This window comes from Amia ocellicauda, chromosome 4 (assembly GCF_036373705.1).
Source record: "Amia ocellicauda isolate fAmiCal2 chromosome 4, fAmiCal2.hap1, whole genome shotgun sequence".
Taxonomy (NCBI): Eukaryota; Metazoa; Chordata; class Actinopteri; order Amiiformes; family Amiidae; genus Amia; species Amia ocellicauda.
In genome coordinates, this window is record NC_089853.1 from 42,113,838 (window position 1) to 42,128,900 (window position 15,063).

At 38.2% G+C, this 15,063-nt stretch overlaps 1 protein-coding gene across 4 annotated transcripts in view; it reads right to left on the reverse strand.

Moving 5' to 3' along the window:
• Nucleotides 1-991: 991 nt before the first annotated feature.
• Nucleotides 992-15,063, reverse strand: part of rgs19 (regulator of G protein signaling 19) — a 35,040-nt gene continuing 20,968 nt past the window's right edge. For 3 of the 4 annotated variants that reach the window (XM_066702327.1, XM_066702329.1, XM_066702330.1), the window contains 4 exons: nt 14,453-14,589; nt 8,237-8,323; nt 7,467-7,701; nt 992-5,713 (listed from right to left, as the gene is read on the reverse strand). In XM_066702327.1, the coding sequence (XP_066558424.1) occupies nt 5,525-5,713; nt 7,467-7,701; nt 8,237-8,323; nt 14,453-14,589 (648 nt within the window). In that variant the 3' untranslated portion in view covers nt 992-5,524. The remainder of the gene's footprint in view (nt 5,714-7,466; nt 7,702-8,236; nt 8,324-14,452; nt 14,590-15,063) is intronic. The other variant, XM_066702328.1, reaches the window with a different exon arrangement.

Below are 15,063 nucleotides of genomic sequence, written 5' to 3' on the forward strand. Positions count from 1 at the left end.
TAACAGCAACAAATCATTTTGCGGTGGTCCCAAGGATTTTAATAATCACTGAATTAATCAAAATGAAACTAAACTGAGTTTTATACTAATAACCATTACATCCAGTACTATGGCTGGAGTGGTTTTCTGTTATACATGGTCCTTTAGAACTACATCTGGAAAAGGTATTTTATGATTTTTCTTGCTTATTTTTTACAAAATTGAATCCACAATTTTAATTTCTACGTATAAATAAAACAATAATTTATTTCTTCATTTATTTTTAACAACATAACAACAGCTGGTAGCTCTTAAAACATGGAGGGAATTCAGTTTAATTCTTTTCACAAAAACTCTGCAAAAAGATGAATAAACAAACGCATATTCGCTCATTTATGTGACGTGAACGCTGCTCTTCTCAGTCTCGGGTGTCAATTGTGCTGCTGATTAGAAAAGTTACACCTAAAAAGGGGGGAAGTTTACCTGACAATACTGGGGAACTGTGATAGCCGAGTCCATTGTAATTCAAAGCTTGGGGCAAAACATGTGCATGCTCTATAATGTATTTATTTAGTTATTCATACAAACAAAATGCGTCCAGATTAAATAACTGATTCCTTTCAATCTGGCCAACGAAAGACTGGGTACAATTTGTGCAAGCCACTCTGACCCAGTGAAAACACAACCCGGAAACCTCAATCAGACACTTGACTCACGGGACAAAATATAATTAACAAAAACATTCATAAATGTAAAATGGTGGGAGGGATGGCAACAGCGCCAATGCATTTCACAAGGAACAGAGCCCTCCCCCCTTAAAAAGGCCTCGAGAGACTTTTTTGCAATCAACACAACAAACACTCATTCAACACATAGATTTCAAAAACAATTGCGTTCATACCGAGAAGTCCTTGTCCTTTTATCTTAATATTCAAGTACCACAAGTCACCAATTTCCTACAAGCTGGTTTGCCTCATGACATTCTGAAGCAAAGAGCATCCTGAACAGCAGACATGATTAACACACATTTTTATTTAAAAAATAAAACAGTTTAGACAATGTATCCACTGTACTTGGCTTCACAGGTCCACCCAGTCTAGGTCAATAATAAATCACAGAAGTTACTCTCAGCTCTTTGAAACATTCTGCAGGAGTCCTCAACACACCAACTGGAAAAGAATAGCAGCTATGAACGTTCTCAACACACCTGGGTTATTCTTAGACCTTGGCAACAAATTAATAGAAAACAAATCTTGGTCCTGTATGTCATCCATGTATTTTCAAACAATTTGATTTGTGTAAAAAAAAAAAAAAAAAGTAATAATTATTATAATAAATAACTGTCCATAAGTCCTTCAAAGACTGAAACTGGTCACATGACCATATTCTATGGTACCTGACTAATGTAACATGCTGATCCTTGTTAACAAGACTGTTAAAAAACAAACAAAAAAAAACATCAAAATACACAGCAGGGATGGAGAAATGAAAAGAAAGGAACACAGATCCTAGGCTTCCCCTTCAAAATAAGTCCGAAAATATTCTGTTTTTAAAAAATGAGAAAGAATGTACAAACACCATGTTTTGTTAAAGTTTTATACTGCTAATAACAAGTTCACAGTTTATAGAAATATGAAGGTTAATATATATATATATATATATATATATATATATATATATATATATATATCTCACTCACCTGACACATTTTCAAAGCACCGTGATCTAGGAGGATTCAGCCCAGTTTCTAAGTGGAGGTGGGGGGTAGCAGTTGGGGGTGGCATAAGGCAAGGGTCAATGATCCTAAACACTCTGTGCCACTGAATTTGGCACCTCAGGCTTTAATTTACACCCTTTCACATCAATGTGAGGTATGCTGGAGTAACCTTGCTAATTTTGTATTGTATTTAGTATAGTAAACTCGGAAAGGTGTTCAAATATCAAATCGGCGACAAATACTGAAAAAAAAAAAAAAAATCCTCTTGCTTCCAATGTGGGAACATGAAAGCTGAACGTACATTTGGAAATGTACTGTCACATTTTCTTTGTAATTTTTACGTTTGCTGATACAAAAACAGACTAAATAGTACCGGCCATCCAAACAACAATGAACAAAAGAAAGAAAGAAAAAGTGTAGATCATGAAACGCACAAGTATTGGTGTCTGAAGATCAATGGAGGGAAATGAACAGAACCCAACATCACTTGAGGAGATCATGTAATAATTTTGGCATATGATCAGCTTCCTAGACCAAAGAGGTCCTAGTAGAGCACACCACTGTTTTCCCATGACAGTGATTACACTGAATGTATTGTGATGACACACGTTGTGGAGTGACAATAATTTTTACTCATAACTAGAAGGTAACTGATTTAAACTGGTATCATCCCACATTTCAAATGTAATAGATGCAATAGTCCACTGTTCAATTATTTTAGTTTTTTTTTTTTCCATTTTGTTCTTTCATTACAAAAATACGCAAAAAAGAAAATAAGGGTTGCTAACAATTTCAGACCAAACAGATATACTGTATAGACCGTACATACTGGTTACAGACAATCACAGATCACCGTTCTATTTAAAGCCAAATTAAGTCAAACTGCACATCCCACCCCCTTGTTCCAGGGGAACGCCTTTCTTCTCCAAAAACCTCAGGGGCATCCGTTTCACTTGTTTTTTTCCAAGACAAGTAAGTTATGCATCAGCTCATCTGTGAATGAAGTGACATTTGCATTCTAACCCAAAAGGCGGGAAAACAAGCAGCTGTATCGACAATTAGCAGTCTTATAGCAATCTTGAACACATCAGGTCTCTACTGGACATAAAGCCTTCTGCAAAACTGCAGCTTCTGCATTGCACATACTTGGCAGGCAATGTTAACTGCATATTATATGGCAACTGTAGCACTCACAACCAGTAAGAAGTATAATAATATTCATAGTATTTTTGTATATATATATATATATATATATATATACGTTTACATACATATATATATATATATATATATATATATATATAAATACAACATCATGCACTTCAATCAAGTCCTGTAATTGCACACCCGAAGCATTTGTTACTCTAGAAGAATAGCATTTGAGATTTAAACTTATTCAATTTGCGCTTTAGATTTTTTTTATACATATATAAATATGTATATCATTTCAAAAATGTAAAGGAACAATGCATCTTAAAATGCTTAGGAATGACCATTTTGCAACATAAGTTGCAACAGAATTTCCTCAGCAATCGAAGTGAACATACATTCCTTTATTTATTTCATTTCCTTCCTGTCTTTGAGTTGGGGATGTGCTCTGTGAAACGGTGTAGCTTTTCCTTTCTGTATTGTTAAAACAAATGCTGCCATTTCAATCAACCAAACATTCAGAATTTTTAGATCCAAATTAAATTATTATATCCATTATAATATTATATCCATCAAATCCAATACTCTCTCTACCTATCTATTAATAGATAGATATATTTCAGAGGAAACCTTTTGAGATTTTCTCCTATTTAGAAAAAGAGCTGTAGAGACGATTTGCAGATCTCAGCCACTTTGCTTCACAGGGCAATAAGCATCACTCGGGAACAGAAATATAAAGCTATTCTTTTTTTTTTTCTCTGAAGAAGCAACTTTATAAATATTTTTATAAAAGTCTAGCTTGGTATAATCTCAGTGATTTAGTCTGATAAGAAGGTTTTTTTATTTGGCAAACCAATTGTCTAAGGTGAAGTCTAGGACAATATTACACTATTTTGTTGGAAAAAAAAAAGTTAAATCTTAATAAATGGCACTGAAACTACACAAGTAGTACAGAAGTTGGCAGAATATATTAATATCTTCTAGTACATTTAGAATGGCATAAAGTAACCAAAGGTGTCTTCTTAGGTATTGAACAACAATCACAAAAGGTGGGATCACTACTGAGAAAATACATCAGTCCCCCCTTTGTACACAGTACAATAAAGGTACAAGCTGTAGAATGAGGAACTACACTGCGATCAGTATAAAAGATTCAGAAAATGCATGACAGAAAAACAAAAGAATCTGAGACTATTTGGTAATTCAGCAAGGCTTATTTGTTAGGTAAGCACTGTAATAACTGATATGTATTTCTCGTCAATATCAGCCTGATGCACATTGTTAGTTAAAATGTAAGGCTCTTCCATCCACGGAAGTGATCCCATCGAGTCGGGACTGAGGCACGTTATTGACACAATGGTGAGAAGACTTACTGGACTTCAGGGAAGAATCCGTAAAAAAATATTCCTTTCTATCGATGGCATCTAAGAATAGCATGAATGAATCAAAGCTGATTTGGATCTGAGCACAAATGGATGTATGCATTTTATAGGGAACAAATGCCTCAGGTGATTTAAAAAAATATATTTTTTAATGACTTGTTATTAACCCATTTTTTTATTTTTTATATTTTATATTTAGATTAAAATACCCAGTTGGAAAGTTTTTCACCAGCTTCAAAGCTCGTCTTTTCAAATTCTCCCTTCTGTGCTTCTGTTTGTCTGTTGTCATAGGGACTGGAGAACACATACGGCGTGCAAAAACATTACTGAAATCGAGATATTAACCAGCCAACCGCTTGTCATTTTTCATGAAGACTGCAAGCTCAAATATCTGGTGTTGCTCTCTCACACAACATGATCGGTCAGCATCCGTGCAGGACAGCACAACAAACACGGATCTGGCTAGCATTGTGTGTGTGGGCTTACAGCTGGAGCAAACACGGCTAAAATGTTCATCTTCCACTTGCTGGAACAGGGCGCAAACCTGCACTGAAAACCATGTGGATGCAAAACAAGAATGGGACTCTGCTGGGCACGTATGGCTACTAGTGTGAGACGGCATCTCACTGTCTGTGTCATAAACTCCATAAAAAAAAGGCATCTTCATGACTAATGAGTTGCAATTCAAGCTAAATGTTCTTAATCTTTCTGTACGCCGTATATATATATATATATATATATATATATATATATATATATATATATATTTATATGTATATATACATCACAATAGAAATAAAAAAACATTGTCTAATTAAGACATTGGGATCTATTTTAGCACTGTAAACACAAAATCATCCTTTCTTTAGCTCTGTATCCCGACTACTGGCATTTTCCACCAGCGTCGACTGGAATCCCACCTCTCAGACAGGAACACATTAGAAAGACAGTGGAAAGGTCAGGTTTACAAGAGTAAAAGGCCGGCAGTAATCAGGGCTACTGCTGTTTAGAACTGTTAAATAGACTCCAGTGTCTTATTGCAGTGTTCTTCATGGTTCGCTTCAAATTCTGTGGCAGCAAAAAAAACAGAAAGGAAAAAAAAAAAAAAAATCAGTAGTAGACGCTGTAGGCATAGTAGTGGAATGGTAGAAGAATGTCATGTGATGATGACCCTGTATCTTCCAGTTAAGTCTGTAGATCAGCAATTCCAACACGGCAAGTTAAAAAGGGGTACAAAATAAAATCCCAAAGTATCTGGATTCTCTTTAGTGGTTGTGCGGTGGCGAAGGGCGAGGGCCTAGGACTCCGAGGAAGAGCGGGAGCCACTCTGGAGCAGTGATTTGTATATAGTCGAGTTCAGGAACCTAGGATACGAGTCTCTGTGCATTAGCGTGTAAATCTGGAGCTGTGCATCCTCGAAGGTGTGAGAGGTGGGATCCAGCATTTTCCGGTTAATGACTTCGCGCACTCTGGAATCCAGGCTAACCTGCACAGGCAAAACAAAAAACACACACACATAAAGATTATATAAGCCAGCATGAGAGAGTTCAATAAAAGAGCTTGGTTTTAAAGACTGATGCAAAGGTTAAAGGGTAATAATGAAAGGGACGAACACAATTCCAGACCTAAATATTACCTCCATGGACTAGAATGAATGCCATAAAGCTGACATAAGGTACTGGTAAGGAAACTGCTACTCATACATATTTATGGGGGGAAGAAAAAGTGCTCAGACAACTATTCACTTAAACATACAACGATACGACGCAGAAAGAAACACAATCCACTGTATCTCTTTGCACAGAGCTCGAAGGCTAGCACAAACCCCAGCGGCTGCCATTTCTATTCACATGTAATTCCTTACTTGTATAATATGTAGAATGTGTACATCTTGTGATGTGATGCACAACTCGCTTCAGAGAACAGTCAAGTTTAACTACTGCACACGGCAGTAACCAGCGCTTACAGAAGACGGGTAATTATTCAGTAATGACCGGTTATGAAAGCACACACACATAACAGGACAGGGTGAGGAGAGCACATATTTACTTTGCTCCCTCTCAGTGTAAGAACACAAAAGTTGGTCTTGCATAAACTAAATCTGCCACCAAACCCTTTTTTATAAGAATTATCTCATACTGCAGGATGCAATTTGAACTTTACTGCATCAAGTTTTCACTTTTCCCTGAATTTTGCCTCATCTTTTCTTGGAATGGCAGCAGAAGGTTTTTTTTTTTTTTTCTCGCGCGCTCTTTTTTCTCTGCAAGTCCCGGAGCTGTGGATTTTCCAGTTTAAAGTTGGAGCTGTGATCAAACTTGACAGTTAGTGCTTAGGGTAGAATCTAAATAAGGAAGCTTACTGCAAATTTATAAGAAGGATATTAACCCTTTGATGTCCAGATGGCTTTCAAACAAATAAAAACATATCCACAACAGCTATAGCATTAAACCTACTTAAAATTAAACCTTCCCCAAAAGTACATGCAGATACACAGTTTCACTAATGTTAATTAATTAGAAGCTCAAGGGATAGATCTAATTCTTACATACATTCTGCCTCAAGGAGTTAACAATGGGGCAACATTGAAAGTACATCTTATTTCAACTTAAACCACATAAGAGACCATTTTAAGATCATAAAGATGAATGTCTGTGATAAATATAGCATTTGAAAGGCACACACACACAAAAAAAACAATTTCTAAGGGCACTGCCGCTTTAAAAACAATTCCAGGAAGCAGAGACAATTAAGCAAACGACAATAAATACTTAATCAGCACAACTAACATTTATTTTAAGGAAATGAAAGCAATTCTTCCTGAAAAGTTGTCCCACATACTCTTAAATGTCATAACTGGCAGAGAAATTTGCAAACTGAAAAAGCAATTACTTTGAGTAGATATGAATTACCTAATAAGTTTACCTGGTTAGGCCCAAGAAACAGTGTTAATCCTAACCCTGGCCAATACCACAATTTCAGGGTAGGCATAAAACAATCTACACCCTACTGAGTTTAATGAAATAGTAAATCAATACATAATCCCTAACAGAATTGCACAACTCTGTACATCAGGACAAGCTCAAGTTTCTCACTGAAAGTCTGTTCGTGGGGGGGGCGGAAGGGGTTTGTGTGCCTCAGCCTCACAAACGTTCATGTTTAGCATGTGTGTGAAAAGGAAAATAGTTGTGTCATTCTGCATAGACAAAAAGGCTCTCTGATTGCATTAAACCAGGTATTACCTCCTTGGGTGACAGTATCGAAATGTAATCCTCGTAGATCATCCGTGCCTTCTCTTCAATTACTGCTTTGTTAATTTCTTTTTTGAGGTCTTCACAAGCCAACCAAAATAGCATGTTCTCTTCACTGTACTCAGTCCTTAAGAATTCCCTGAAGACGTTTCTCCCTGCTGGGTTTTTCATCAGCTTGTCGAAGGACTGTGCCCACATTCGCATCTCCTCTGTTGTTGGTTTGGTGCTAAAATGGGGAGAAAAGGAAACAAAACAGAACAACTGACTGCATTATCCTCACAAATACCTTTATCTATGAGCTACTGGCCTTTCCTAACTATACATTTCTTCTTTTGGGTGGGATCACCAGATGGTTATTAATCAATGAGTTGTCTGATTGACTTCTCCAATTTGGGACTTGAACTTGAAGCTCTTCCTTGCCTGCTATGGGGGATTTCTTTCACACTGGGCAACCGATACCAAATGTATCTACTCTACTGTAAGGTAAAATGACGGTCTTATGGACAGAATCCTGACTCAACATCAGGCTGAACCTTATGTTGGGAACAATTACATTTTTCTTCTTCTCACAAAAGAGGACATGCTCAATGTTTTATGTAATGGTGACAACATCAATAAATCAGTGATAGACTCGTATCCCCCCTACTGCATCAACTATTCAGACAAAGATTTTTAATATATAATTATACATCACATCTCTGAACAAGATGGCATTTGCCAGGACCAAGGTGGGATTAAAGGGAAAAGATGGGCAGGCTTACAAAGCTTCACAGTTTGGTATGGTCTCCAGTTTGGTCTCCTGGGACTTCCTTCGTGTCCGGTTCTCATCTTCATTCCTAACAGTAAGACTGAAAGGTAGTAAATGGCATTAAGAAATAACTGCACATTTGCTAACGCCTCATTGATCCTGCGAGCCTCTTCTGGTTCACACACTGGGCAGCAGCAGCAGCGATCAGGAGTGAAAGCAACATTAGGTACAGGATCATCGCCATCATTTTCCTACAGATTCATGATGGGAAGGTCACGTCATTCAGATCGATAAAACCTTTTATTTTACCGGAAGCCAAAGGACATGAGTCACTCAACTATTGACCACTAAATGATTTTATTTAGATTCGAGCGTCTGCCTCATTTCCTCCTGCCCGCTCTTCCACTAGCAGTGAATCGAAAGTGGACTCGAGGTGCCTTACATATACATACGTGATTAATTTCTGTACAAATACGTGCACTTCGTGGATGATCACTACAAGCTGGTGACCGTGTTTGCTGATAGTGTAGTTCAATGTACATCTGACACACAAGGATGTTTTCTTGTGCAGCACAGAAAGGCAGAATTAAGCCATTTATAACACATTTCCTATTTTTTCTTTCATTTCAAGTCTTAAACTACGTCTTAACACCTCTGTGTCCTCCCTTTCCTGTTTTTCTTCTGAGAAAAACAGTGCAGTAGGTAACACTAATACAGCTCCTATTATCAATGCAGACATCGGATGAGTCAGAATGCCCCAGAGTTGTTTACAAGAAGCCTTTCAAAAGACTAAGGTTTCTTGTGTACTAAAAGGTTTCCTGTAATGATTGGCTCTAATAACAGCAGTACCATTATATTAAAATTAAAGTATCAGAAAGTCCAACTGAATTATACATGAAGTAACACATGCTTTTCTTTTCTTATGGAGTTAATTTGGATTGCATGTGAAATAAGTCTGTATGTTTATTTAGATGATTTATCTTTCCCAACAGTAATAGTTTGAATAGAAACGCATTCTACGAATCAACTCTCTCCAGGGCCCTCCCTTGTAAAGAGGAGAGGCCAGAAAACAAATCTGAAGTGTAAAACATCTCTGAAAGCATGCGGTGCATTAGTCCCTTTGGAGTGGGTTGCAGACAGCACAGTATATTGTGTTTCAATATGCATTTGTAACTGCCTTACTTCTCAGAAGCTTGGTTAACTTCATTTTAAATCAGAAACCACAGAATGAACAATGGTTCCTGTTTGCAACACAGTTTTTTTTCTCTCTCTGGTCTTGGTTGATATAAAGGTTCTTCCTTTGAAAAAGGGCATGGCTAAGCAAGTCAGCCCATCCATTTCCTGAAAGAATTCTTGACACCACAACACGGGCGCCTGTCACACAAGAGCGTGCCACCATTCCCAACTGCGGCCGTGACTACAGCGAGACTGCTGAGGGAAGATCATCAGAAACAGTTCTTGCTTTACACCTACAACAACAACAACAACAACCTAATGCACACTGTGCTTTTCTATTAAGTTATCCAAATATCCCTGTTGGTATTTTGATTTAAGTGTTTTTAAGATGTAACTACAACGCCACTCACATGGTGACTCCACTGCCCTTAATTCAAATGAATCAGACCTGCCCTTGACTAATGTGGATTTTATTGCAAAAGCCCCGCGTGCTGACATAAATATAAAAAATAATAATATGCATCATAAATTACACACTTCCAAGCATTGGTGTGTGTATCATTTGACTTTCTGGTTCTTTTAACAAGGCAGTTCAAATCTGCAGATGAATTTGTTTGAGACACTAATTGCCAAATCTTATATATGGACATCCAGCACTTAAGTGTAAAATAACGGTAACTAAACGCTTTCTCCATTCATCAGGAATAAAAACATGAGTGAAGTGTAAATTTCTACCTTAATTTAACTGGAGAGAGCAGAAATAAATACAATGTTTTGAACTTTCTGTTGAGTTCTGGCAGCATTATATTGGCTTTAGAGACAGTAGGGTACTTTCTTCATGCTAATAGGAACAAGAGATGTTGCCAAATGGGCTCCTGCCAATGCGATACCAAGGACACTCTCCCTTCAGGGGCTATACACATGTGAATTATTTTAGGATTTCTAAGGCATACACTGAAAGTCTCAAGTGAACCGCACTCTTCGCAAAATCTCCCAGAGTTCCTTTTATAATTCTCGCTCTTCATCAGCACAGTTTTATTTTATTTTTTTAATTAAATGTATAACAGGAGAGGTGGTGGGCATTTAATTCCCCCTTATGACAGGGTTAAGAAGTCTTAAAATAAAACAGATGGGGTTTTAACAGTATTATTATTATTTATTTATTAGCAGATGCCCTTGTCCAGGGCGACTTACAAAATATAAGCACAATACAAAGTGCAATAATAATGCAGTATAACCCCACCTTAGCAGAAACGAAGGCCATGGGAGCACAAGCTCGGCAAACAAGGAACTACTGTTAAAAGTCTTGTCGGGTATGCACTGGAAAACAAGACGGTATATTTTTGTGCCGAGGAGATTTGCATGGGTCCCTTTGTGATGGAGCAGCACATGACTTTGAAATAAAAGTGGCCTTCAACTGTTCAACATAGTAAGAATGTGTATGAATCCACAGCAGATACATGCAGATATGTGTGTGTGTGTGTGTGTGTGTGTGTGTGTGTGTGTGTGTAAAATGTGGTGGAGGACATATACTTTGCTTAGAAATGCTGTCCATCTTAAGTGAGTCAGATCTAGCATTATTTATGGCGAGTCAGAAGAGTAACAAGTTAACTTTTCAAATCTAATTAACGCAATGCAGACTTGGCCACTTCTCTCTCAAGTCCCTCATAGAGAGTCGGAGAGGTGGAGGAAATAGATGAACAAGTTCTAACAAGCCCCACAAGCGTCCAGCTCTGAAAATGTGAATATTCATGTGGTGAATGAAGTGAAAACAAGGAGTGTTTATGGTACTTTTATCATAATACGAGTTGGCTAGCTTCCCACACACGAATACGAATGCAGGACGCTTTCCCAACACCTGATTTCTGCCAGCATCTGATTTCAAAGGAACCGATGTGTGCCCCTTCCAGCCTAAGTTATTTCAAAGATATTGTTCTATTTGTAACTGAATTCATGTTCCTTTTTATTTCCTATTCCTCTTTTCTGGCATGGGGGCAGGGTGTGAGGAGGTACCACCAACATCACCTTCCCATTTTTGAAACAGAAGTCTTCGAAAATTGGTTTTCTAAGAAGCATGGGCCATTTTATTTGAATATATATATTTTTTCCATCGGGGTGAACAATGATGTCCCAGAAACATAAGGACAGAATTAGGCTGGGACTTACAGCGCGAGAGACTCTAAAGAGAGGAACTCACATTTGTTTTCGATACATTGCGCTTGCTTTGGCCCGCTGCCAACATTCCTCTGAGAATGTCAAATTGGGTGAGTTCCGCGCGCAGCCTGGCTGTGCAATTTGTAGCAAGCTGCAGCAATTCCCTCCTGGCTCTGCTCAATAGCGTGCCTCGACAACTTCCACTTCTCCACGATGATATCTGACGGGCTGAAGCTGGAGATACTGGCTGTCTTCACTCCTGTGCCGCTGCTGGTTCCATCTTTCTGTTTACAGCGTGTCCTACTTACGGTGTCTATGTTCCAGCCATACCGTGATGGATTATGTAAATCGATGGCCCCCATTGAGAGTCCTGTCAGGGCCATGGGGTGACAGACCCCATTCATTTTAATGCACTTCACCATGCACGGAAAGCAGTTCTGTTTTGATACAGATCTGCGTCGTTTACATGTAAACCTGCATAAGCTAGGTTTCTTTAATGGGCGTTTACAGAGAGATGTATGCCTCTCTCATCAATGAGGAACAGCACTACACTGTACTGAACTGAACGGCAGGAAGTTGCCCTTTTTTTTCTTCACACTGCAAGCTGTTTGTGGCCTGTTGACTTTCTGTTGTGGTTTAGTAGGTAAAGGCATTGGCTGCAGTTATAATGTATACAACATTTACAATGTCAGATAGCATTGGGGCTCCTCCATTCAAAGCTGTTCATTTCATTTTGTATTATATTGATAATCGACAATTGTTGCTCTTTTTCACTTGAGAGAAAATAAAAAATATACAAGAGTGGGCTTGAATATCAGATATCAATCTCAGCTGAGTTAAACTAAATACGTGATTTAAAAAAAACGCAATGTGTATTTTTATGTTGATTGGCAATTGCCAATAGTTCACCACGAGGGAGAAGAACCCAAAAAGACTGTAAATAAGTGTAGTCTCTGCTTCACCCGATACAGCACTTCAGATGTGAAATGATTATAACAGTGTAATGAGATTAATCACTGCTACAGGCATAAAAAGAGATGTAAATAAGGTATCCTTTGTCCCTCGGGACTCTATTACCCAGCAGCCTACATGATTTTAGTCTTTAACTGGCACATAATCTATCATTAGAGTTCCATTATATACAGTCATATATATAGCCAATGTCCCAGAGGGCGGCAATTTTCACTTCCACTTATAAGGGCTCTGAAAGTCTCCTTTTATTTTAGCTGATGCAAATGTCTGCAGGAATATCAGTAAGTAAGTCAGATCTTAACATTAGTATTGTTGTGCTAATTGATGACAATGATAAAAGAGTGTGATCTCTAAAAAAAAAAAAAGATGATAAAGAAACCCTATTGCATGAATAGAAACTCAATTAACAAACGCAGTAATAGAACAATGCAGGCATTTGATTTTGGGAATTCAATAAAATATCTCACTGAATTCAATTTATATTCATGATATGGCCACATCATGTTTAAAACAAAAAATCCAATAAAGCGTATAACAAAACAGCAATAAAACTGTTGAAAGTAGAATTATGGCACTTAAGGTTGGCATCAATTAGAAGCTGGCATTGTACCATCTATATGGTTTAGGCTAAAAGCTCGAGATGCTTCTCTTAAGGCACTTGTCCAAGCTTAACGTTTTATCCTAACTGTTGTCTGAATCTCCAATATCCTCCTATACTGATTTACTTCACTGGTGACAGAATTGTACGTATTATGTAGTAGTACTCAAAATGCAAGCTTTCAAGCTATAACACACATACCTGACAGAGTATATTTGAAACCACAGTAAGCACAGTTTGTTTTTCCTGTGTTGATTTTAGGGTGAGCTGTGGTCCACCGTGTATCATGACGTATTATTCTTAATCTTACAGACAGGCCTCTGTATCTCGACATACTGAGGGGCTGCCCCTTTCTCTTTCAATCACAGCTGTAAACAAATTGACACTTACTACTACGACCGCTTAGACAACTACGCCTTTCTAGCAAAAGCAGAACAATCTGAGCCTCACTGGCAATGTAAATCAATGTTTACATCAATGTAAATGTTCTGCTGTTTGGTACCATGACTGATAATAATGAAAGTGGGAATTGTCCAGTTAAATATCTACAAGCATACTGCAGTTAAATCATTAAATTAGATTATATTGTTTGGGATGAGTTACATTTCTGTCAGTTTAATGAATAAATGCAAGTTCCTCTCCTATCAAAACACCTATTCCATTGTGCCACCTAGCCACAGGGAAAACACATCATTACGCAACGTTATGCAAGAAACATTAAATCTATGCAAAAACAAACCATATGAAAATGAGAATTGCAGATGGAACAAGAACTGGGGAGATGTGCACTCCTCAGAGAGCAGCCATCAGCACCTCACTGGCTGGCACCGAATCCCACCACAGTGGGCATCGTATCTGTACCTGTTATCTTTACGGTCAGAACAGACAAAGGATGGCATCTGTCTCCTGAGCAGCTTGTTAGTAGCTTGCTGTTCATGACAGAACCAAAATGAACCACAGAACAAGACATTTATAATGGATTTAAAAAGTCACACAGATCTGCACAGAATACACAGCATTTTCCTGTAGTTTTCCATACTAGCGCTACATTCAATGTTTCGTGTACTCTTTGGTTATTCAGCAGGTATATATACAATTCACTGCTACCTGCGGAAGGAAGACAAAAATTCCACACAGTCAATAACATTTAGTGATTACTTCCTAACTGTGCCAAAGAAACAGATAAAACAGCTTAAAAACCCAAACAGAAAACAAACAAACAAAACCAGAAGTAAGAACGACACAGAGATTAATGAAAAGCGATCTCACAGGTGTATTTACCTGCTACACATGCGCCGCATTTCGTAGCAAATAGAGTGTATGACGTACCATGAGCAGCTACAGCAACAGCACCAGCAGAAGCAGCAGGTGTTTGGGCGCTGGTTGCCCGGCTGTTGAGCCCTGTTTGGGGAGCTCTCATTCCGCGCCATCGGGGGCTCTCTCTCTGCCGGGACAGGGCCTGTATACTGCAGCACAAGCACAGGGGAGGGAAAACTGGTCAGCATGTCGTTCTGTCTTCTACTGTTCTCTTATCATTAGATGTTTAACAATTGAAGTACACGAGCAAACAAACAAAAACACACAAGACACTCCCACATGTGAAGAACAAAAAAACAAACCCTGACGCTAATTCTATTTATTAACTTGTAATACGGAATACTGGGGAACAAAGTCTCACATATGTGTGCCTCTAGACTTCCGTGATCCATGTGCCATGTATGTACAGACATACATTACCGACAAATAAGCAGAAGATGAATGTATGCTCTCTTTGACAGAGATCTGAAAAGGTCCAGTGCAGACAGACTGAAAGGCTCCTATGCAAAACGGAAACGAGAGCCAATGAGAGAGGTGGGTTGAGGACACTCAGAAATAAGCGCACACAATTGAGTTAAGTTTGCTCAGTGGTAATGTCTCATCACACCACCCCGATCCCTAAT